This window comes from Dermacentor silvarum, chromosome 8, assembly GCF_013339745.2.
Source record: "Dermacentor silvarum isolate Dsil-2018 chromosome 8, BIME_Dsil_1.4, whole genome shotgun sequence".
In the NCBI taxonomy this organism is placed as follows: Eukaryota; Metazoa; Arthropoda; class Arachnida; order Ixodida; family Ixodidae; genus Dermacentor; species Dermacentor silvarum.
Genome location: NC_051161.1, coordinates 84,875,132 through 84,900,256, shown reverse-complemented (window position 1 = coordinate 84,900,256; position 25,125 = coordinate 84,875,132). Strand labels below are relative to the sequence as shown.

General features: G+C 46.3%; 1 protein-coding gene across 1 annotated transcript; it reads right to left on the bottom strand.

Moving 5' to 3' along the window:
* Positions 1-2,531: 2,531 nt before the first annotated feature.
* On the bottom strand, positions 2,532-11,506 carry LOC119461533 (adult-specific rigid cuticular protein 15.7-like). Its single transcript, XM_037722879.2, has 3 exons — positions 11,366-11,506; positions 5,805-5,867; positions 2,532-2,934 (listed from the first exon to the last, which is right to left on the bottom strand). Exons 1-3 carry the CDS (start codon positions 11,366-11,368, stop codon positions 2,713-2,715), a joined length of 288 nt encoding a protein of 95 aa, XP_037578807.1. The 5' UTR covers positions 11,369-11,506; the 3' UTR covers positions 2,532-2,712.
* Positions 11,507-25,125: the final 13,619 nt, after the last annotated feature.

The following is a 25,125-nucleotide window of genomic DNA, read 5'->3' as shown; positions in this document are numbered from 1 at the left end:
CAGCCACGTCGGTTTCGGCCTTTTAAGGGGCCCCGTGGTCGAACCTCGCCGCGAGGCAAGGGAAGCGCCGCTTAGGCCTGGGAAACCGTGGTTCTTCACGCTCCGCCGCTGATCCCGCCTGAGCACCCGTCGCCGACGACGCTTCGCATCATGCTCGGCGCCTTACCTCATGCGTGGACGATTATATTCACGAACGAGGCGTGTAGTCGGCGGCAGTGCTCGAGCAGCGTATCGCGCTATGCTGCTTCCCTGCCGAAAATGCATAACCCTACCCCCACCAAAACATTTGCGCCGCCGTTGTTCCTGTTCCGCGAGCTGCCGGCTCGGAATGCTTCAGAAAGCGCGTTGTGCCGCAACCATAAGCTGCTGCGCGGTGATTAGCCTTTCACTATTTCCTTAAGTTCGGTCCGAGAGTATTGTACAGGTGGCAATTAGATTGTTCCTTCTCAGTTGCGAGGCGTGTTAGGTCAGTTGCGCAATGAACTTCTTTTCTTTTCGGACGCAGGCGCGAGCTAGGCGTTAAAGAAGTAAGGCGAGCAAGTGCGTACCAAGAATGCATTTTCAAATGTTACCGGAAGCCCTTTGTTGCTCCATGCCCTCAATACAGTTTCACTAAGCGAAGAACCTGGGAAAGTGCGTAATCCTTGACATAGAAGTACATGCACAAGCAGCTGGTTTGCTAATTAAATAGATGCGACAAATGAGCTTACCTAGGCCTTGAAAAGTCATCGTGGCGTGCACAACCGCAGTGCGTTTCGTAAGGAAGCAGTTTGTGCCTAAGGGTGGCCCCACCGATATTATCAAAAAGCCATCTAAGGAATTCTCTATATTGCTCAAGAACCGCAGCTAAGCACGTAATTTTGATACCCTAAGGCGCTTGGAAGTCATTGGATTATTTTCTCGGCTCACCCTCTCCACCTCCTTGGTTCAAAACACTGCGCACGTTGCTTAGAACTGTACGTACATAAAGAAAGTAATGCACCAGCCGTTCGGCCAAAAGCTTTAGTAGCACAATATTGCACGTATGTCTATCGAGCCGGAAAGTGATTCCGTGGCCGAGTAGCTGACCGTGAGCCGCAGACTGACCAGAACAGCTAGGCACTGATGACAACTCTTCATCAGAATTGTGTGTCGTCAAGGAAATTCCGTTTGGCCAAAACGTTACGTTTCACGCCGGGAGCCGTACGTTGCTTCATTATATTGTTCACTGTACCACCTGTTTCAGAAAAGCAAAGACGAAAATCATTACTGCGCTTGTCACCTGCAGTGTCCGCAGTTGTTCTAGCACTCTCCATATAACACGCCACAACCTAAAAATACAGTTATGACTGAAGGCGAAGACTATATTATGCCTTTCTAAAATCTCCATATCGCCCGACCTTACTCGGACCGTGGAGATACCTAACAAAATCATGCTGCGTGAGAGCATACACTGTCTTAGTTCTTCATCCACAGGAACACGTTCAGTGCGTAGGGCATGGATGGGATCAGCTTGTCACCTCAAGTACGCCATGTGACACCCTCGTAGAATACCCCACGCAAGTTCCAAGAGACGTCGTATAACATGATCAACATTGAAATGCTTGCCGGCAATAAATGTGCAACACGACACCACAGTACCGCCCTTCTTCTGGTTTTCTAGATGGTGGAGACGGTGGTGTGCGACAGTGTGTGTGAGCGCCGACTACCAGGGGCACCGCTCTTTTGAAGCAGTTTAGTTTGTGCGCAGGCGTTCCGAAGCGGTGAGCCACGAGTGTTTATAATTGCCTTCCCGCCATGATGAGGATACAAAAAGTCGTCGCTCGATTGTCTGACATGGTTACGTCCCCCTTGATGTCGGGTGCGGCCACTGAGAAGCTGATGTTGCACAAAGCAAAGCAAAGGCAAAACGCGAGATGAGAGCTCGCCCAGTCACTTCGCGGTACTTATGCTCTAACCAACAGAATCACTCTGTCTCGACCATGCGGCCCCCCAGGAATAGGCGCTGACGCACACCGGAACACGTATCCGCAGTGTCCTACTTTACCTAGGACTCGAGAGGTAAGGCTTCTCCCGTACATGCATACACCATTTACGGAATACCCGAGATGTAGATTTTTACAGTAGCACTAGTGGCACCATCTTGCAATGGCGACTTCAACTATTCAGTGCAATAAGTTACTATTGCAATCATAGGCAACATGAAACTTAGCTGATACCACAAAGGCTCCAGCAGCATCATATTCGCGAATGCACAGTTGCTCTTTTCTTTTTCCTCGCGAGAGGAGCATATAGGCACAAAAATGTTTGTGATGCTTTTTTATTAGGCAAACCACCCCAATGTATCGCTACAAGCGCTGTTGTATAGATGTATCCGGTGTAGCGGCATTCAGTAAACTGTAGCCCGAATGCGGGGATCTTAAAAAAATGGACTTGCTATTGCTTTCAAGTGACTCGTACCTGCCTTTTTCTGATTTCCAGCGCCTTGCAGTAAGTACTGCACCTTCGTCCAAGCAGCGTCGACCACAGAAAACAATCACACGTACACGGTATCTTGTAAGCGATTCCCTTTATATACCAAACATGCTTTTCACAACGCTGTTCTGCGCCGGCCAGAAACAACTGCTGCTGTTCCAAAGAGTGAGAAATGAAGGCACAGAAATGAAAGCACTGATGCCACTGCCGAAAGTCCCCGTGCTGCGATGCGTCCTGTCGTATCTACTGCATGCGTGCTCAACCCTGCCGCGACACTCCGGGCACGTTGCTGGTGATGACCGGCTTGTAGCCGTTGTCGTCGGCGGTGTACTCAACGTTGACGAATTGTCCGTCCTTGTTGGTGATGCCGTACGAGCCACGTCGGGCGCCCCCCGCGTCGCTCGACTCCTCGTGGAAGTGACTGCCTCCTTCCACCGGGTCCTTTACGTCGTATCGAAACTGGTACGCCCCACCTTGGTCCTGCCGAGCGGAGGTGTCACATGCAAATCAATCAATGATACAAACACGGCAACACTGTGTAAATCAGCCGCACGAGTGCGTCTTCATAACGTGAAGGCAAGATATTTGAGTGCCCGAGTGTTCTAGACACCTTGCACCTTGTCCTGTACTCGTAACTGAGCTGAATTCTGGTTTTCTAGGAAAAACACATTTGATTGTATATTGTGTGGGACATTCTTGTACGAGAAAGTTGTGCAACAGAAAGTAGTCTGGCTTTTCTTTCTTACTCTTCTAAAGCGAAACTTTCTTTGCGTCTTCCCCTCATCTCCCGCCTTTTTTTTCGTGTGTGTGTGCTGGCTGTTGGCTGCTTTCTTGTCAAGTATACCACCACTTGAGCCACTAGATAAGGGTCAGTGTGTATATGCCCGACTAGAGAGAATGGGTGTGTGCAACAGGGCTTATGCCCCTGAGTATAACAGACTCGGCCGACCCCCCAGAATGGGTATGGACCACATGGTAGGTGCCTGAATAGGTAAGCAGAACAAGAGGGAAGGAGGGAAGAATGTCGACGACAGAAAAGTGAAGATGCCGGCTACACAGAAGTGGGGAGTCGGGGACAGACGCAGCCTAGTGTAGAGAAGGAACCTCAGTGAGCAGAATCGGACCAGAGCGTCCATTAAGCGAGGAGCGTTGAGCTATATAGAAGTGCAGAAGGGAAGTTAGGTGTTACCAATGATCATCAGAGAAGGCTTCGTTTATGACCGATTCGCACATGTACGTGTAGCGCAGCCAACTGGACAAAGCCTAGTTAAACTCCTTTCCTTGTATTTTCTTCGCACCATCTTCTATTTCTCTAGTATTGCCAGCTGTTGCCGCAGGCAGTGTAATTTTTTTTATTTTTTATTATTTTTTTTACGAACAGCAGTCACCTTTGCAAATGTTCATGCATTCTACACGCCAAGATGGGACCTTTTAGTAGATGAATACCATTTATGAGTCCGGCGAGGTCCGGCTGTTACGTATTACTTAACTCCGCTTCACAATATCTCTTTTCACTTGTAAGCTGTTCTTGTTTATCGCACGTTCTCGATATGTGAAAAATATTTTCGTCTATCTACTGCGTTGTTCTTATAGTTATATTTGACGCATTTCGGCAACTTTTTGAATTGTTGCTTTCGTAGCCTATTATTTATAATTTTCGCGCTGACCTTTCCTACCACCGAGCTTTTGGTTTTCATACACTTGCCATTGGCCCTGTATCGTCTTCTTGTTTATCTTTGTTGTGCATTGTATGCTTGCATTCGGATTGAAGCGTTCCTTGTATATCATTGTATTCACTGTGAAAACATTGTACAGTGTTCGTTTTGTTAGCACTTGTCATTGCGTACAGTTACACTGCGCGTTGTAACACAAAACTGTATTTTTATGCGTTTCTGGTTGCTGTTTACTATTTCTACTACGTTTATCATTATAGGTGGCCTGAGAACAATCTCCTACTCTAGGACCGCGTCCTGTATTGACACTCATTCAATTATATATTGTGCTATTGCAACAGTAAAGCTGAATCTATTTTGAATAATCTGGCATTTCATCAAAAACTGCCGTTGCTTCCAGCGAGTAAAAATCGTTCCCGACTTTCTGCCTCTTAGTGTCTGTAGGGCAGTGCCGAGTAACATAGCCTGTATGCCTGGTAGCTTACAGACCAGTGAGATATTATTTTTTTTTAATTTGAATTGACAATATACACATGTCAGTTTCCATTTCCTTCCCGCAACTACGCGCTCCTACATAGATGCAAAGGTGAAAAGCGGAAACTGTACGTAATGACGCACTTCGACAAATATCACATAGCCAAACATTCCAGGACTTCATAAGCGTAATTGATTAACCACGTGCGAAGTTTGGCTGCTGCCTTGACAAACTAAAAGTGCCACACTGCTAAGATGCCGGGAAAACGTTATCGGTTGTTTGTGGGCAATGTTTCAAGAGTGTCAGGTAATTTTGCAAACTCACCTGCTCAAAAGAAACACGTTCGCTTGAAATTCGGCTGTGATAAGGAGTGGTCGCCCAAGTCTGCGTTGTTGTCGTTTGTTTTTGGTGTTTACATGTTAGATAAATAATTAAATATTCATTTCGTCATTTAGTGATAGATGTGGAGAAACAGCCGGCTTTTGATCAGTCATCTTTGCGCAGTGCTGGAAATCAGTGTTCTTATTCACGAAAAATAGCAGCTAAATGGCCTTTTATGGCCCTAAAATGGGCAACTGGCACAGAAGTCAGCCTCTCGGCACCGCTTAATCGAGGCACTTCTCAACATGCTCAAGACATTTGTGAGTGTCGTGTAAGCGTGCATTATAGACATATATATATATATATATATATATATATATATATATATAGTGTCGTGTATTATATATATATAATAAAAGCTGGTTAGTTCGTGTTATCAAAACAAATTTCGCACACTGATGAAATGTACTAACGGCTATAAACGGGACAGGTGACTGAAACCAGCAACAGCAGTTTTGCTCCATGACCGCAGATTGTACATACGGAATCATACAAATTTGCATAGATTTTGTTCCAGTCATGAGATCTGGTCAACCTGAGCGTATATTTCTACGAGCTTGTGGTCGATTGAAAGTCATATGCTATGTCTATTTCCAATCGTCTGAAGTTTTGCCGGCAGTTTTTTTTTTTTTTTTTTTTTTTTTATTATTGGGCCGGAATGCACATGCACGCCTTCCTAAGCATGCGCAAAGACATCTCCCCATCGATTGCTGGGAAGCATGTGCTGTTTCGTCCTTCACGTTGTCTCTAAAAATGCAAACATTTCAAAACACAGAATCTTATTTTTAAGCTCCAAAGCCAGTAGAAAAAAAATTACTCACCTGTTGCGCGTGCACAATGGTCACGGCTGCAACGACGAGGCCTAGCAGAATCACCATCTTTGCCTTGAATTCATGAAAATTAAATACACGAACATGCAATATGATAAGCCACGTGACTGCACCAACACCTTTATAGCAAAATGATCTTTCAGCTCTGCTAACAATTACAATTTGATTAAGGGGCACTCAGAGTAGGGGACTGCGGAATAATTTTGACCACATAGGGTTCTTTACCATGAACCTAAATCTAAGCAAACGAGCGACCTTGCATTTATTTCCCAGCATGAAATGTGGTCGCTGCAGCCGGGTTTGAACCCGCTACCTCGAGTTCAACAGCGAAACGCCATAGCTACTGGGCTACCGCGGCAGTTACGCACAAGCTACAAAGGTCAATAAGGAACAGTTTAATAATAGACGACGCAATCTCGAATGTAACCATCTGACGCTGATATTAGATGCTTAGTAAAGTACAAATATGAACCACAAAGAGCACTCTGCTAAGGTAAATTTTCAACCAAAAAAGAAGGACGCGTTCGTCAAGGCCAACACAGCGCCCTAGATTGAACAGGTAGGTGGTCCCACAATCACAGTAAAAGACCAGATTTTTTAATGCGAAAAGGGACAATTTCTAGAAAGTCAAGGAATTCCTACAACCGCGAGAATTCGCTGCTGCAAGCCTATGTCAGTTAGAACGCCGCGCGTTTGCCATGTTTCTCATGCCGTACTTTGATGAAGCCGAAATTTCGACATTCAAATTTCGAGCCATCAGTAGGCAAGCATACGAACCGATAGTGACCGAGTGCGCAACGTGCGAACGACGCCAGAGTTCTGTATGCATGTCTTCATTGTGCTCACAGGAGTCACGGATATTTTCCATTTAATACGCCACAAGTATGTGATAGTCCAACTTACGTTCTCCTTTGAATAGGACTTGTAGGCCACCAGCGTAATACATTGTGCAGTCAGAGCAAAAATATCATCCGTAACTAATAAATAAATTAGTAACAATTGACAAAATAATAAGCAATTCGCCAAGTTTCGAACGTGGACATTATCGCTATGAGCTTGCATCAAGAGGAAAACTGGCAAAATGAGACCGTGCAGAGAAAAGGAAATTACTCTTTCGCTAGGCAGCCGTACGTCGCAGTAATCTCCATAGTCACAGGATTCATAATAGTACTTCGGACAAACAGCTTAACAGACGCAAGACGCGCAAACTATCACAGATAATCAGAAAACAAACAAGTGCAAGCGGTCGCTCAGCAGCGCTGTAACAAATGACGTGGTGGCATCCGCGCACAGAGGAAGCCTAAATTATAATAAGTGGTTGCGGTACAAACATCCAAGCGTAGCAGTTAATGAGACACTAACAGAAACACTAAATCCATTTACACCAACAAATAGTGATTTAAAAACCGTATTTCTGTTAACTTCGCGAAAGGAAGTTGATCACTAGAACAGAAAATGAAGGTCACAGTTTCATTTCTTCAATTTCTCGTCGAAGCGCCAACGCCTGTGCGCCAATGAGACGTCACGGATTTCAATGTTTCTTCTTTTTTGGGCGTGAAAGTTATTTAAACTTGCTAAGTTCCGTGTTTGGCCCTTTAATAACACATTATATTCCATCATTACCGTTAAAAAAATGAACCCATGCCCGAAAGGAGATGCCACAAAAAGTGATTACCTCGCGGAGGCGAGCTGGTGCAGAAACGTGAATGTGGCATCGCCTACCACCTTTCGTTCCTGGCTCTTTTATGGCTTACCAAGTTTCTTCTCCCGAGAAGTGCGGCTTTTTTTTTTGGCATTGTAAAAGAATTTTTCTTGCAATTGCAGCTTGAATTACTTTATTTAGTCCTACCATTAAAGAGGAAAAATGCCAAGAGAATGTGCTATTGAGAACCTGAGGCCACAATTTCAAAGCTTTTGGTTCGTAACTGACCTCTGCCATTGCCCGGTGACCTTCCCTAATAACATGTACAGCATAAAGATTCGCTGGAATGTTATTTTACGCATACTATTGTAAGAGCTTTTTGTGATATACAGTTCCTGTAGAGGGTACGCAGCACTGCGACGGAATCGTAAGGGAAGGTGTGGATCTAGAGGGGCGTTTCGCCTGACAGTGGCAGAAGCCAAGATACCGGGAGTCATGTCCTTTCATGGAGAGCGAAAAGTCTTTACTTCGTTTTAACTTTCGAAAACCACCCACCAACAGCATCTTGAAGCAGAGTTTCTCCCCGGCCACAGATGCCACGGAGTCAAACCTTCGCCTGCGTTTACAGCCAGTTGTTTCAATGCCTACGACAGTTGGACGATTGTGTCGCCCATTTTAATTTAGCCCCTCGGCGCAACCGCGCGAACGCGCTCGTGCCACTGCTCACGCGTTCAAAAATTCAACCCGCGAGAATGGTTGCCACATTTATGTGAACGGGAGCTCTCGCTGTACCCTTTTCCGGCCGTGTTGCTTCTTGTTGCAAGTGGCACCGCCCGCCATATCAAATGAGAACAGGTAGGCATTCGTATAAGAGAAACTCCTATTTGCAGGCAAAATAGTAACATTATTTTTTTATGGCGCTAGCACTTAGCGACATTACGTTTCTCAAGGAGCACACTGCAAGTCGGCCTCAGGCAAACGGAACTTGAGGTGTCTCCGAAACGGTGAGAATAATAAAGACCCATCTTAAACGAGGTAATGGTTCAAGTTAACAGTTGTGTAAGATAGATATAATATAGCGATATTACTTTAGTTAAGGAAAAAGACAATTACCCGTCAGGTCTTTCTCATTACTATGATGATAAACTATCTGCACCAGCAATGGCTCGAGCGCCGTCGTCTTCTTCCACAGCTGGCTCGTTGGCGCCCCTCGGCGCAACCGCGCGAACGCGCTCGTGCCACTGCTTGCGCGTTCAACGTCGTCTTCTTCTTCCACAGCTGGCTGCGTCGGCACTCATCATTCCAGCATAGCATTTCACTTCTCTTCTGTCGTCTTAATGAGGAGTCCGCGTTTAAGGGGTATGAGCCATTGCTTAAGGAGGTACGAGTTCATGTCCTAACGCGTGCTCCGCCTGCGCGTTCGGAGACGTCGTCATTTCCTCCTGTGGGTGTGGTAGGAGAAGGACGTGCACATTCCCAGTGCCATCAGATGGCGCGGCAATCAAGGATGAAAAGTCAAGGCGAGGAACCACCTTTCGACCTGTATTTATGTGTTGAGGCAACGAAACGAATCTGAACAAAAGGGAGAAATGTACTCACTAGCCAAATGTAGTGCTTTTGACTGAATTGTAACAGCGCAGTCAACACACGCACAGGAAAAGGAGACCTGGCGTTAACGCCGAGTTATATTTAATCTCTTTTCCAGACATATCCCGTACAACTAGCGAAGTTGTGCAAGCTATCACAGTGGATCTGTTCATTTTCTTATTCGGAAAACATGCAGCGATCTTACTTCCATGCCAGTAACTGGGAATAAGTTCGTTGAATACGTGTGTTTTTATCGTAATATCGTTCGTTTCAATAAATCACCTAATAAAGGGTTGGTTTCCAGCGCAGCTTCTGCTGTGAAAACAATCCCTAATGTTCCGACTTACGGCGTCGTAATGCGGGAGTAGGGTGCGAACTCAACTATCTTTCTCGTGGGCAACCTTGTGTGGTAATGAACGGCAAGCTACGGGGGCGGAGCTTCTGAACATGAGTTGCTGTGCCAAGCATTCCGGTAACGTTTGACACCGTATTTGGATTCTCGGAATAGATACCAACTCAGTGTAGCTTCCGCATCTGACAATTCAGTACTTACCCAAATTTGGAAAAGAAAAGCAGGAAAATAAGTCATTTTACCACTGACGGCTACATTTTGCCGCATTTCGCAGCTGTAAATGAGATATATATGTATCTTCCTCCCCAGCTTAGACTAGTGCGGCTGAGAATGTGGAACTTTTTCAGGAGTACTCTTACTCCACAGAAAGTAGTGCGTGAGTAGGTTTTCTTCTTGCATTATTTTTTTTTTGCTTTATAGATGACCTAATTCCATCTTTCTGGTATTTCTTCTAATTCCTGTGTTGTTTTTAAAAATTCATAATATGACGCCATCCCTTCATCATCGCGATATCCGGCATTTATTAAAGAAAGGCAATTTTTTTCATATAGCCCGCAGTGGCTATGGCGTTCTAAAGCTGAGCACAAAACTGCGGAATATATTCCCTGCTGCAGCGGCTGAATTCCGATGGAGGAAAGATGCAATAACGCTCGTGTAAAACGCTTTCGCTGAAAGTCAAGGAAACCCAGGTGGTCAACATAAATCCGAAGCCCTCTATTATCCTGCTATAATGTGTTAAGACTTTACTCTCATCAATCAATCTAATCTAGCATCAATCAAGATGCTTAATGTTGCATAGCCTCGTATTTCTGTCAGCTGATCAGGCAGCCATGACCGAACTCTACTACCCCGCCGATGTCCACTTTGTTCTTTATGTTTGTTATTGCTTTGCGCTAATCTACCTTAAGTAAAATGCAATACCGACTACCCCAACAGTCTGTCCTCCTGAAGTATACTACTAGCCCCGAAGGGCACATCAGGACTGCAGCAGGAGTAATCCTCAGCGACGCTGTCGTCGGCTTGGTCCGGACAGGTCTGAGATCGAGTTCGATTGCGGCTTTGGTCGGGATAATGGCTAGTCGATTGAAAAGTGTCGCCTCATCAGTGGTGGCATACCGTGCCGCTAGCATATGAACTGTACCTTTCGTTCGCCTCTTACCAATGCTGATTAGCTGGCTAGAATTCACAGGTTCAGTCAAACCTCCCAGCTTTTACGTTATAATGAAAATCTCGCTCTCAACTGTGAGGTCCTACTTCTTCAAGAAAGTCTATGCGCGTAATGTGACGAAAGGACAGCATCATCGAGTTGAGAACAAATACTCGTTCACAAACCAGCTGCTATCATTAGGTAGATGTAGATTTAAGCAGGGTGCGCAAGACACAAGAGGGTACAAGACACAAGCAGGGTACACAAGAATGATAGCGCGGTGTCTCAGAAGTTAATCGAATGAATAGCGGGATGGGAATAAAACGTTGTCTGGACCAACACCTCCCAAGATGGAGCGCTTACATAGAGATCTTGGCAGATAGGGCTTGGGCACAGACGAGGTCAATTGGTGATTGCTGAAGGAGCATGCTCCTCCGCAATAGCCACAGTGGCAGCTAATGAGCTAGGGCGTTGTGCTGCTCAGAACGAGGACGCCACTTCGATTCCCGGCCGCGATGGATATGGGTGGTATGCAAAGACGCTTTTTACAGCTTTTTTTGTTTCACCAAAGGGAACCGTGGCTAAAGTTATTCCATACCCACATTACGGCACCTCCCAAAGCTCATCAGTTGCCTTGACGCGGTAAATACATAACTTATTTTTTCCAGCAGTAAACGTAATTAGACTGCTGCTACTGGCGATGACGATGACGCTACTAACACACGAAGCCATCTCAATTAACAATTTCATTGCTATACTGGGAGGAAGCATGCGAAGGTCATTCGGATATCAGAAGGAAGCATCAGCACAGGCTGAGTCCTCACCATGTTAGAATCCCGCTGCAGCCGAAGGCAAGAAGCACGTCTCCGTTTGTCAACACAGAAGACAAGATTGTCCACAGACTCCGTCAAGTCAAACTCTCAGAGGTGCTGTACGCGTTCCCCTTTTATATACGTACAGCTTCCGTCTGCCTCCCGTCGTTTTCACTTGTCTATTTCTCCCTCTCTCTCTCTCTCTCTCCCTCTCTTGCGGACATGCGTCATCCTGACATTTCTGTCTTTTTCTGCAAAGGCTGTGTTGGCAGCAAATGCTGGCGCACCTATACGACGCGCAAACACAGCGACATACCCGCGTAATTACGACACACGCGCACTACGCAACCGTTCCAAAATCCTCCGAGCTCTCACTTTCCCCAGCGACCTCTCCGCAAGTGAAACGGAAGGCATAAAGTAATGTTTTCTTTCACTTTGATGACACAAGGATCACAAAAAGAACGAAGGAAGAGCGTAGAGGCGCAAAACTTTGCATACACCCCCGCTTGTGGCCTCAGCGAGCGATCGTCCTTCACCTTCAGCGGTGCCTGAGGCGACTAGGCAGCCCGGCGGATGCGGGGACAGAGAGCGCGCCGGCCAATTAGGCGTGACCTGCTATGATCGCTCGCCGCCTGCAGGGGTCGTGTGCACGAACATCAAGCCGCGACCCCTGGGGGTCAAGGAGGAACTAACCATCACCTCGCGCCGGCTGAAGTCGATGCCGGCTGGCTCGGCCATATGAATCCTCGGCGGCTGATTGCTGGATCGATGCTGAGAAGCGTGTTTTTGTTATTTACATAGCTGATGGAGAAACCTTTTAACACCGCGAATCTGCGCTTGGATGTGGTGTGCCTTGGTGAGGTGAATCTTAGGTCAGTTGGCGCGTGTCGTTTGATAGCGTGCCTGTCCTACGCTTGCTGGGTATGGCGGGCCTGGGAAGGGACCTCATTTATCGATCTAGCGATAGTAGTCGATGAAAGAATGAATGTCGCTCCAACGTGCCAAGAGGCAATAATCCAAAATAGGACTTTGCTCTCTGTCATTATTTTACCGCTTGTGGGCAGAAAATAATATAACGTCTCCAATGCCGGTTCAATCAGTTAAACAAAATGCTACCCACAACTTCCTATGGAGTAGAGAGCATTTCGCGGAAGGTGTAGTCGTTCTGTGCTGGATAAATTCCATCAGCGACGTCCAGCACTTGTCGAAGCATTGTCGGTGGAACCCACATTGGAAGTCTCAGCTTCTTTCCCGGGTTCTTGCGGAATGTTCATACAGGGAACTGATGAGCAGCCACCGCTAGACTCTCCTGCGCATTTAATGTGGTGCGGTGATCCCATGAACTCTTATTTTGTATATGTTAGGTCAGGGCGTCCACAGGAGTCTTGCTGCGCCAATGCATGTTCACGTCTTCGAATGTATGACGCAGTTCGGGGTTTTGGAAGCAGTGCGCGGGCAATCAAGGCGAAATTTAAATAACTTATATAGATATTTTATAAATGGTTATGCATACTTCTACACGCAGGCGTAAGTGTGACACTACGCAGTTGATTAAAAAAAAGTCGCAGTTTCGCCCGAAATGCGGAGCATCAATAGCGATAATAAATTATTAGAGAGCTCTACAAAGCAAGTATGGTAGTTTTGTCGGCCGTGTAAACTTGTAAACATTCGCTTACTAAGTAAATTAACAAGCATGGTGTGACACACGCACAAGCAAACATGAACACATCTCGCTCGATGACCGCGGAAACGGGCTGTCAAATCGCTGGAGTGAGGAAGCGCGCCAGCAGCAGCAGCGAGCGACTTGACCTTCGTGCTACCTCGCCGCTTCCACGCGAGTTAAGCGGTGAGAGCAAAGAGCACGTCAAGCTATCAGCACTCGCATTCTGCCCCCATGGCAGATCGCTTTCAAGCCGTGCGCGGCCGCGCCATACGCAGCAGCCGCGGGAGTAAAACGCCCCTCCCTCTCTCTCTCTCACCCTCTCTCCCTCTCTCCCTCCGGTTCATTGCACAAGACGGTAGATGGTGAAGATGGTGCACTCCCCGCTTTAACACGCACATACAGCATACGGCACGCAGCGACGATGTTATCGCCCCTGGACTTTACAAGGAACATCAGGGCGGCGGCGACGGTACAAATACGCCCGGAGTGTCTATACAGTTGCTATTGCAATAATAGGTAGGGCCTGATTTCTGTGCCTGATTTCAGAGTCAGCGCACATAAATCTATTCGGGGTGAGCTCCACCACTGGAAAAGCTGGCGCCACCGTCGGCGTGACGTGTATGAGGTATCACGTGGACGCAACGGCCACGTCGTCTGCTTCGGAAGCGCCCAAGCGAGCTGAAAAAGAAAGTTTAGTCCCACCTGCGCTACGGTTCTGATTAAGTGGGGATGTTTTCCCGCTTGGGTGTCTGCGTCACAACACTTGAAAGCACTATAACAGGTAGTGGCTGCCTTTCAGGGCGTCCGACATGGTAGGCCATTGCTCGGTATCCCAGTGCCGGACGCGTACGCAATGAAGCCCGATGTCAGCCTTCACACGTACCCGCAGGTCAAGCTGCGTGTAGCTTGGATTACGAAACTTAGAACCGGCAAGCAGCCATCCGCTACAACTCGGGTGTGTTGCAAGCACTTCCGCGAGGAATATTTCTGCTACGGCGTTGGGACTGCTATGTTCGGTGAGTAGCAGAAAGCGCGCACTGAGAAGCTCGCCCGCACGCGCTGCCCGGCAAATGTATTGAAGATTGGGTCTATGAACGTGTGATGCTAGATGCTGGCAAGTTCACCAGAATGGAAAGGGAATCGCAACTCCGTAAGTCCTCGCCCTCAATTCATTAAAAAAGGCATGGCATATGTTCATGTTTCTGTTGGCACCCAACAATGAATGTACTGGATTAACGAAAAGAAGCAGCGGAAAGTTCCTCGCTGAGAGGACCGATAAACATACAGTGCGACGCAACTTGATAAATAACGATATTGAAACGTCCAAGAATTTAAAAAGAAAATAAAAATAACTGATTGAATCTTCGTGATGGCACATCACGAGTCGCCGTATAGAGTTGAAGTCCCTAGTTATAACGAAATTATTTTAGAACAGCTCTGATAGCGTCCATGGAACAGTGGTTGCTCCTGTACTGTCAAATATTCATATGCTGCGGCCTAAAGCTCACAGCACGGGGCGAAAACGCGCCCGCAATCAAACATTGTGCGCGGACGTGCATGTTGGCGCGCATTCGGTCCCTGCGACCCCGCGCGATCGCTGCATTGAGGCTTCATTCTGTTATGCTCCATTTGGTTATAGAAACAGCCCACTATAATAACATATTTCATATAGTTTGCTCTAAGCGATAGCCCACCTTTCACGCAAGAAGCTGGTTCGGGGAACTTCATCACGGCGACCGCGCGTTATGGGCGTTCACTGTACGTATTCTGTAAAGAGATAGTGCCTGTAAACTATTCTGCGCTTTCTGTTTCCCCAAGATTATTATTTGGCACTAAGAAACGTCCCTCGTTTGGAAAGTACTTCCAGAAATTACCAGGAGGGCTCCCGCGTGGTGTTTTTATTGAGCGCCGACAGAAAAACCTATGAGAAGCCCACTGCTTTATCCTTCATACTACGCAAGCGAGGCGCTTCCGAAAAATGGCGACTCCTTAAGTCCTCGCCCTCAATTCCGTGTGAGCTCCGATTTCGCCGAGTCCTGCAGAACTTTTCAAACATACGAGGGAAAAAAGTTTCCGTCACGGAACGTAAAACAAGTAGGGACATAGGTATCAAGAGAATGTAGTAAAAATACGACACTATTTGTGTTTATAAATCTACATGGTGTCTAACTCAAAGCCCTAGGCATTGTGCGACGAAAATTATACCCTCAAAGCTACGCGTGAAACTCCTTATATTAAGAAATTTGCTAGCATAATGTCAATCATTCAGTCCATGCAATAGAGAGCTAACAGGAAATATCTGGGTTCGTCCTGCAGTGGACCGAATTGAGCTTGCGATGACGATGACCGTCATCATGATGAGAAGTGAGTATGATCATGTGGATAAAAAGTAAAGGCCCACGTGACCTAAACGCCGCCTGAATGAATCATCATCTCTAACTGATAGCTTCGCAGTTATCACAATACTTGTGTATACCTGTACATATGCAGCCCTGCTTTTGTGCAGTAATTTTATTCTTCTGTTTTCCTGTATTTTCATTCGACAAGTGGTCCTAGTACACACGCTTGAATACGCGACTTCTCAAACTACTTCGTTCAACTATGAAAACAGTAATAGAAGTGGAATGTTTCAATCCATACCGCATGTTACTTTTGCTAGGGTCTGTGACACTTTTGCATGTATTTCTATACATCACCTTTGTATGCCATCTTGTGTGCCTTTGTGTACAACACTTTTTTTTTTTTGATCTTGTATACCTAAGTACTGCTGTCTTCGGTAAGTTTTCATCTGTTAAAATAGTTTTGCAGCTATAAAATCAACATTGATGTACTACGTTCCTCTACCTGCCAAGGAATGTAACACTCTGTAAGTTCCTTCTGTATTCCACTCCTGTAATGACCTATCGTAGTGTTGACAGTATAAAAAAAATAAACTTGTGGCACCCAATCGATTATTAAGTAAAATATAGGATCATTTTCTAACCATTCCTTATATTGTACGGCAACTTTGCGGTAGTTAGTTGAGTATCTGCCTTGCAGATACACTGGCGCCAACCGAATCTCTTCCCTTACACGGATACCTTCAGATAACACTTTCAAGAAACCTAGGCGAGGCTAGATAGTGAGCTACGAGCAAAATGCGTTGCATAACTTTGATTCCCACAGTGCGTGGGATCTGCGTTTTTTGTTGACACTGGCTGAACTTATGTTCTGGACAGCTGCGTAGCGACTAGTTTTGGCACACAGCGGGGCTTGGTGAAACGATTGCATGAACTCTTGCTCGACTGCATTTTACGTGTCGCTCTTGTTTATGCTTTGTTATGGCTTTTTTCTCTTTCATTTTATGACATTTCAAAGCAGAGAAGTAGCCAGAACCTATACAGGGGGATCATTTGTACGTTTTACAGAATTTAAAAAAATTACCTGCGGAAACATAATCGTTGTCGCTGAGCTGGATTATTCGAAGAGGCGGACATTACTGATTCGAAGAGGCGGACATTACATTATCGAAATACGTGCTCAAATAATTAACAACGGATGACTAATGAACTTCTTCATTAGTAACTTTACCACACATATTGCCCTTTACGAATTGTAGCCGGTGAGTTTGCAAGAGGCATCAATTTAAAATGAATTTTCAGGATGACACCTGTGTCGAGATATTATTGCCGAAATTGTGGGACGAAATACACGGACATTCCAGTTACCATTGTGCTTCAATGCATAAAAGAGTGTTTTGTTAAAAAAGTGGACTCCCAGCACATTGTTACGGTGAGTTTGATGGCAAACTGGTACCATTCTGGAAATTCATACCCAGTGGATACGCCTGACAAACTCACCGGCTACAATTTGCCAATTGCAATATGCACCGTAAAGTAATTAATTAAGAAAGTAATTAAGAAGTTTCTGTTTATTATTTGAATTTGCGTTTTGATTTTTCGTGCAGGTATTCTCCGCCTGTCAGAAAAATTCATCTCAACGGCTAGAATGATGTTATATGCAACAGGCGATCTTTTAAAGTTCCCTAGAACTTAAAAATGATCACGCTGTATAGGAGGCTCCAGCATCTACTTGCATGCTTTAAATTGAGCGAAATTACATAAAAATCAGTATTCTTCTACTGCGACTGCATATTTTGTAGCCCTTACACGTGTTAAAAAACACAATCCTCTCGAAAACTCCCTTTCGCGACCTTGATGAAGACGTACCTTGTATCCGAGCTCACGTGCACGTAAGGACGCCCACAATGACTCGGGTAGCAAGTGGTCGAGCAACTTAAAGCAGTCGGTGACCTCACCTGTGTACCTTGCAAAGACTCCTTGAGGCTAGGCTGATTTCCTAGTCAGATTGGCTGGTCAACGTGTAAGTCCGATGGTCGTGTCGTTATTTGCCCACGCTTGCCAAGTCAGCCGGATTAATTACTTCTTAGCATTCCAAAAACAAATAGCAAAACTGTACCCTTATAAAAAGTCGTGTTCTCTTTTTTTGTGTTAGGGCTGTAGTTAGCCGGCGAAAAATGGACCTTGAATGTGTTTTACCGATGTATACGATGCTTCTCAGTGTGACTCAGAGGGTCACTGCGTGGAGACTTTCTCAGTTTGTTTTATTCTCTTCTCAATCGAACGCCTTTACAGTCAGTATTTGCAATAGGATAAAAATGTATAGGACATTCTGCACTGTCCCTAAGAAGCATATAGTTGTCTCCTTCATACGGAGTCGAAATAAGTGGAAAGTTCAGATCGAGTTGTCACAAAATATGAACTGATAAGGGTCTTGCAATCTATGTCCATGTCGAAAGCCTAATGATATGATAGGGTGATGGTGGCGTTGGTAAAAGCTTGCGCCCCTTTGTACAATGAGTGATACTGACAAGTGCACCAAGACATGACTATAAATACAGCGCGAGGAATACAAGATGGATGGGAGTAGACGCACAGGGCTCCGAATATCAACAAATTTGCCACAAGTCAGCGCTGTGTGCGTCCACTCCTGTCCGCCCTGTCTTCCTCGCGCTGTACCTACATTCGTGAACCAACAACAGGCCCACCCTACCACTCTATTGGTGCGATGACCCTGCTACCGTCATGTTAATCGATCAAGATGAGAGCATAGAATTGAAATATCATTGATCGATTGGACTGATCTCTGTACTGTGGAAGGTATGCAGTTCACTCCAGTTAATTCGACCTCAACTAATTCGACTTTTCTCTCGAACGCACAGAAAAGTCCAGTCGTGAAATCGTATACGCTGCTATGGAAAGACAACCCGTTCAGTTCAAATGCGAGAACATTCCGTGTCGCATAATGCAACCCTCGCCAACACCCACCGGCGCCCTCTCATGTGCGCAGCGCTTACTTAAAGCTCGCAAGAAATTCAGCCCACGTAACTATAGTGATTTGTTAGGCGTGAAGTTTCTTTTTTCGACCAACCAAACAATTCTTCCACCCGTGAAGCCCCATCCATTTCCGTTTGTTTCGTGTTGTTTCGCGCGCCTTATTCCGCAGTCTGATTCATCCGTTCAGCCTGACGTAGCGTGGCACTTACACAACGCTGTCTAACGAGGCTAGGAAAACGATTAGATTATTTCAAGCACTAAGTACTAAGGCACCTGCGCAAGGAAGACGAGGACCCAAGAGACGCAATACAGACGCCACGAGCGCTGATTTCTGATAGACGTTAGGGGTAACCGATATGCCAAGTGGGGATGCCCGCCGTACTAGAAATGAATTTTCTGAGCACTAGCTGAAAGGCCAGTTCGTTTGACATACTAAAGCAGCAGAGCAAGGAAAACGAAGGCACAAGAAACGTAGCATAGAAACCACAAGCACTCATGGCGTATGTTTTACATTTCTTGTGTCCTGATGTTCCTTGCGCTGCTGTCTTTATTATGTTGAACCAAATAGTGCATCAACTCGTAGTTCAAGCATTAAAAAAAAAGATTTCCGTCTTTCGTTAATTCGACGTTTCGGTTAATTCGACCAAATCTTGCGGTCCCGCAATGTCGAATATACGGGAGTCAACTGTATTCACTAAAGTAATTATGAATACATTAAGGGCAACACTTTTTTACATCAAGTCACGGAATAGACGGAGTTTTTGAAACGGTATGCAACAATATTTTGTAATCTAGCCCCTCTTCTTTCTTTCTGTGGTTTTACTTGCCAAAACCAGTTCTGATTATGAGGCACGCCGTAGTGGAGCGCTCCGGATTAATTTTGACCACCTGGGGTTCTTTAACGTGCACTACAACGCAAGCACACGGGCGTTTTTGCATTTCGCCTCCATCGAAATGCGGCCGCCGCGGCCGGGATTTGATCCCGCGATCTCGTGCTCAGCAGCGCAAGTAATCTAGCCCTTATCAGGTTCATAAAAATCCAATAGAGTAAAACCCGTTATGTCGTTAGCATGGATTCGAAAAAGACATTTGACTATGTAGAGGCAGTAGGTACTTATTATCGTAGTATGGAGGATTGATCCACAAATGAGTGTACATAGCTAATTTTATAAAGAGAAAAAGTTTAACCAGAAATCTATGTCCTCAGCCCTTCGGTAAACTCGTCCCGTATAAGGCGCAAGGTTGCGCAGGCCACACGGACAGATTGGATGAAATATCGCGATCGCCAGGGCAGCACAGGTCCGATAACGAACGTCGGAATCTGGGCGAAGCAGCTTCTCAACACGCTGGCGGTGGTGACGAAGGTTGTAGACACAACGCGAGACGCCCCGGTAGTGCACAGGCACCTGCTACATTTATGGGAGGCCCGCCGTAGTCTCACCAAGAGATGGAAAAGGCAGAGGTTAAACAGGAAGCTGAAAATCCGCATTGCTCAGTTAGCTCAGGAGGCGAACACGTACGCGCAGGAATTATGCAACGATAACTGGTGCCAGCTCTGCGATTCCTTTAGGGGGACCCTCAGTACCAAAAAGACATGGCACATTCTCCGCAGCATGATGAATCCCGGGGGAACCAAGACGGCAGCGTCACACTACGCTCACTGCTACTGGAGAATGAATTCAAGGGCAACGACGAGGAACTCATTGATCACTTAAAGCATATTTATATAGGTACGAATTTCAAAGAGGTGAGCTGGTGCGGTAGCTATAGGGGGCCGAAACAAACGAATCTAGACGCACCGATAACGGCGGAGGTTTATGCCGCGGCGCATTCCTTCAAAAGAAACACGTCGCCAGGGCCCGATCAGATTACTAACGCCATGATTCGAAACTTGAGCAACAAAACCATAGAGCAGTTAGCTGAATACTTTAACGAGAATACATGGGTGGATCAAGGAGAACTGCCGGCTGAATGGAGGCAAGCAAAAATCATCCTTATTCCGAAACAGGGGAAGCCCCGAGATACTCGATACCTACGACCTATATCGCTAGCGTCGTGTGCCGGAAAACTCTTTGAAAAGGTAATACAGACCCTGTTATCGCGCTACATAGAAAGCAACAATCCTTTTCCCACAAAAATGTCCGGATTCCTCCCAGATGTGTGGGCACAAGTCATTTTTTTATGCTTAAGCAGGACGTTCTGCACCCAGTAAGGGGTTCCGAAGACAGCATTGCGCTTCCTCGTGACGCAAAAAAAGGCAGTGGATACGACTTCCCACCATGCAATACTGGAAGGACTAGAAGCAGTAAGTTGCGGGACGTGAATTTACCAGTATGTGCGCAGCTTTCTCAGAAACCTGTACGGCCACCATCGGTCTGGGCTCAACTAGGTCGAAACCCTTTGCGGTTCCCGATCGAGGTACCCCACTTTAGTCCATACTCTCCCCTCTCCTATTTAATCTAGGAATGCGTAAACTCGCACTAGAACAGGGTGCGAAGCAAGCCCTAGGGAGCTCCATTTACGCTGACGATATTACGTTGTGGGCAAATTGGGGATCCTACGGGGATAAGCAGGAGCTCCTCTAGTGGGCCATCCAACAGGTCGATACCTTCACGCAAGGGGCCGGCATGACATGTGCCCAAGAGAAGTCCGCATTTATTCGAATAAGTGCGAAGTACACGAGACGAGAAAATCGTCCGAGTTTCGAACATTTCTTCGATGGGGCGCGTGTAAGAGAGGTGGATAAACTCCGCGTCTTGGGATTATGGATCCAACAAACGGCCGGAGTAGCGCAAACGCTCCGCCTCCTCAAAGGTACTACACAAAACGTAGCTAAGATGATACGTAGAGTTACGCAAACCCGCAAGGGCTTCTCGGAAGAAGAAACGATCCGACTGGTACACGCCTTTGTCATCAGTAGGATTACGTATGCACTCCCCTTCCAAAGCATTACCAAGCAGGAGCTCAAACAGTTTGAAGTTATCATTCGGCGGGCATTTAAAGCTGCTCTAGGGCTCCCGGAAAATACCAGTACAGAACGTTTCGACAAATTAGGAATCCACAATACCTTCGAGGAATATGCGACGGCCACCCTAACTGCGCAAAAGGAACGGCTGTGGTCATTAACGCTGTGCGCAGGGTCGGGCCAAATTAACCAAGCTCAGCTTTGCGCTCCACCTCTAGTTCAATGCAGAAAAGACAGTGCAGATGACCCACGAAGTCAGGCAGCACATAATGGTGTCCCCAATTTCGAAGAATATGAGTCCGATATCTCATGCAGGGCGCCGGAAGGCCCGAGTGAGAATCTTGCACCAGAGATTTAGAGCACAACCGGACGTGTACTACACAGGCGCGAGTCAAACGGACTGGGACAAGTACACAGTGGCAGCCATGACTCAAAATCGTGTGATAGCTGCATCGGTCAGGGCAAAATCTGCCAGCACAGCAGAAGCCGCAGCGATTGCACTTGCAACTGGGACGCGGAGAATATATAGGGACGTATCTGCTGCCATACTCACGGACTCAGAAACCTCCTGTCGCCTGTACCTCTCCGGAACGGCACCGCGCTTAGTACTAAAAATTCTAGGGAGTCAAATTACCAGATTCCACAACCTTACTTGGTGCCCCGCACACGAGGGCATGGAGGGCAACACAAGGGCGGACCGGCTAGCTCGCGTACTAAGCATCCGAGCTGCGGACCGACCCATTGACGAGCCTCCCTCTACACCGCGCGACATGCTCGAACACCAAAGACAGGAGCGGAGACAATATGGACGCCCTCACCCTAAGTTAAACAGTCAACAGGCGAGGAATTGGTGCCGACTTCAAACACACATATACCCAAACCTACATACACTTAGCCGTATTCACCAAGTACGATACACTGACGAATGCCCGTGGTGCGGGGACACGCCAACGTTATAACCGCACATCATGTGGATATTCCCAAGCAGACCAACACATATAAGCTCAGCACTACTAAAAACACAAGATTTAAACAGGCAGTGGGAGGCGCGGCATGCGGACGAGGACCAGGACAGCGAAATAGCTCTCCTGGACCAAGCCCAGTGAGCCGCTCGTGCCAGTGGAGCCCTGGACTAGGGGCCCCAACCACGGTACCTCAAATTTCATTTTATCCATTAAAGTTTCTCTCTCTCTCTTAACCAGAAATAGCTCCTGGTTTACCACCCTGCACTGCGTGAAGGGAAGCGAAATAGCGAGACTTAAGCGAAAACTAAAGAGGAAAAAGGAGTAGTGAAGGCTCGATACGCTGGTTTATGCGCTATAGGCGCAACAACGTCGAACCACTGTGGCTCAAGCAAACCCTGAATATGTCATAAAACGTCTACACAGGCAGCACAGATATCGTTCACTTTCGCATGACGGCTGGGAAAATGTCAGTCAATAAATATGTCAGGATATCGCTTAGCACATGTCAACATAGGAGTACACAACTCTACGACGGGGTCAGAAGATACCTGTGTATTACGGCCCCATGGTGTCATAAAATTAGAGAAGGTGCAGATGCTTGCCGCATCTGCGGCACGGGAAGAGTCATTTGAATATTGGCAAGGACTGGTTGCAAAGTTTAACGGGGGAGAGATAACCGACGACGCGTTTTTTTTTTTTTTTTTTGCAAATAATGATGCAATTCTGGCTTAACTGTAACCACTATGTGACACAAGCAGCCACCAGCGCCATCATGTGCATGTCCACTTTGAAAAACGTGTTTTCAATCCTTATTGGCTGACTATGCCACCAACTTCCCCACCGCTGACTGGAAATACGTAGGAAAAAAGAAGCTTTCCCTGATTTTCCTAAACGCTCCTTCATCACATGTTCTACCTTGACTTCAGAAGGTGAAAGGGCGGACCTTTCTTTGCGGCAGTTATCACGGTACTTTAGTTACCCTCTAAAAATCTGTTCTGCTAAGGATAAGAGCTGCTCCTATCTAAGTATTTTCAGTAGAACATATCCGCGTTACAATTACGACGTAGAAAAGAGCTACGACATTGCTCCTGTGAATGGAAATCCAGAAACGAAAGCCAAGAGGAATAAGAGCAATGAAATGCTTCCTTAGTGTTCTCAGATTTCGCATTCCCCTGTCTACAGTAGCAATGAAGCATTACCAGTGGTCGTATGTTTTGGGCTTCTCACACGTGATGAAAGTGGGTCTTTACTAAGGAAGTTCAGGCGCGTTTCAACTTTGAAGAGTTTCATGATATTAGACATGTACTGCAAAACAGACCACGACAAATCACTTTCTAATCCATAACCATTAGGAAGAATTACCGAGGGCTGACGAACGCGAGATATCTAATCAGCGCACTGGGATAATGTCAGCCATGTTATACGAACAAGGCGTATGCCAAACATATCGGGAAGATTTCAGGGATACGTACAGCGTTACGCTCGACAGCACTACGTGCCACCAGTGGCGAATAAATTATGTTTCACCTGGACCTAACCGCTGCGTTTCCATATGAACCATCACGACTCCGGTTTTGGGCCAGGAGTGGCCATGCTGGCGTAGACGCCTGTTCTAAACATACTCTACGCCGGTTCTTCATAACATTACCTCTTTAGCGGCAATAAAGTTTTTATCATGATGAAAGCACTGCCATCGATCATACGGGTATTGACAATGTAATAATGAAGTCATCATGGCCGTAGCGCTAAAGTGTTTTTATCATCGCGTGACCTCATGGGGACACCAGCTTTTAGCCTTTCCGAACTTGAACGAGAACCGATAATCGGAAAACAAATTTGCGGTAACTTGAACAAAACACATGCGGTATTGTGACAAGGAAGTTCTGCAGAAAACCGCAAAGTGGAGCAAGTTTGGTGTTTTATGTGCTAAAACTAGTGGAACTAGTAGAGAATTGCCATGCTCAGAGAGCAACACAAAGACACTATTGGAATTTTCGAATAATTCGCCCTCTTTGTGCTTTCAGTTAGCCTCCTGGTTAGCTCGATGGTACAGCGACCGCCCCGCCAAGGCGTTGTTCAGAATTTCGATCTTTGGACCAGGATAAATTTTTGTTCGACTGCAAAGTTTCCTGAGCAACCAGTATGGATTTCTTTGTAGCGTCGTAGTTCTCTGTGGTGGATGACAATTTTTTTTTCTTTCATGCCATACCGTATTTCACCGTTCTGCTGTAGGCAGATTTTAAGCAAATTAATACTTCTCTAGAAAACATTCGGCATCACCACCTATGAAGAAAAACGCTCGTAGAGTACATGTGTAACCCCATGAGATTTCACTACAATCCAGCATGAGAAATCAACACAATGAAGCATGATGCGTTTAGCTTCATCTTTACAGATAGGTAAACAAAATACTTTGTGGCATGAACAAAGGACAACTTTAAACCGGCTGGACTCGAGGCCGTTCTCTGAGTCAAAGATACTCGGACCGTGGCTACACCCGTCACTGGCACAAAAAGCGATGCGTGCATTAGTACAGTATTTGAAGTGCACCGGTTTAAGAGACCGCCTATAGTGGCCCTGTACGTCGTCCCACGTGTACTCAGTGCTCATTCTCTCCCTATTTTTCTCTTTCTATTTCCCCTTTCCCTTACCCCTAGTGCAGGGTAGCAAACCGGATGCTCTTCTGGTTGGCCTCCCTGCCTTTCCTCTCCTTGCTCTCTCTCTCTCTCTCTGCGTGAACAAACTTGGAGATGGTAACTTTGTGCACGCACATGAAGATGGTGCAGCGCGCACGTACCTGTGCCACTTGACCAAACAATTAGTGTTGCAGATTCGTATGAGAC

Bases quoted from the DNA above. Each gene is read 5' to 3' on its own strand.
- LOC119461533 (XM_037722879.2), bottom strand. The intron at 2,935-5,804 runs GTGAGTAATTTT...TCCGCTCGGCAG, and splicing joins CCATTGTGCACGCGCAACAG to GACCAAGGTGGGGCGTACCA.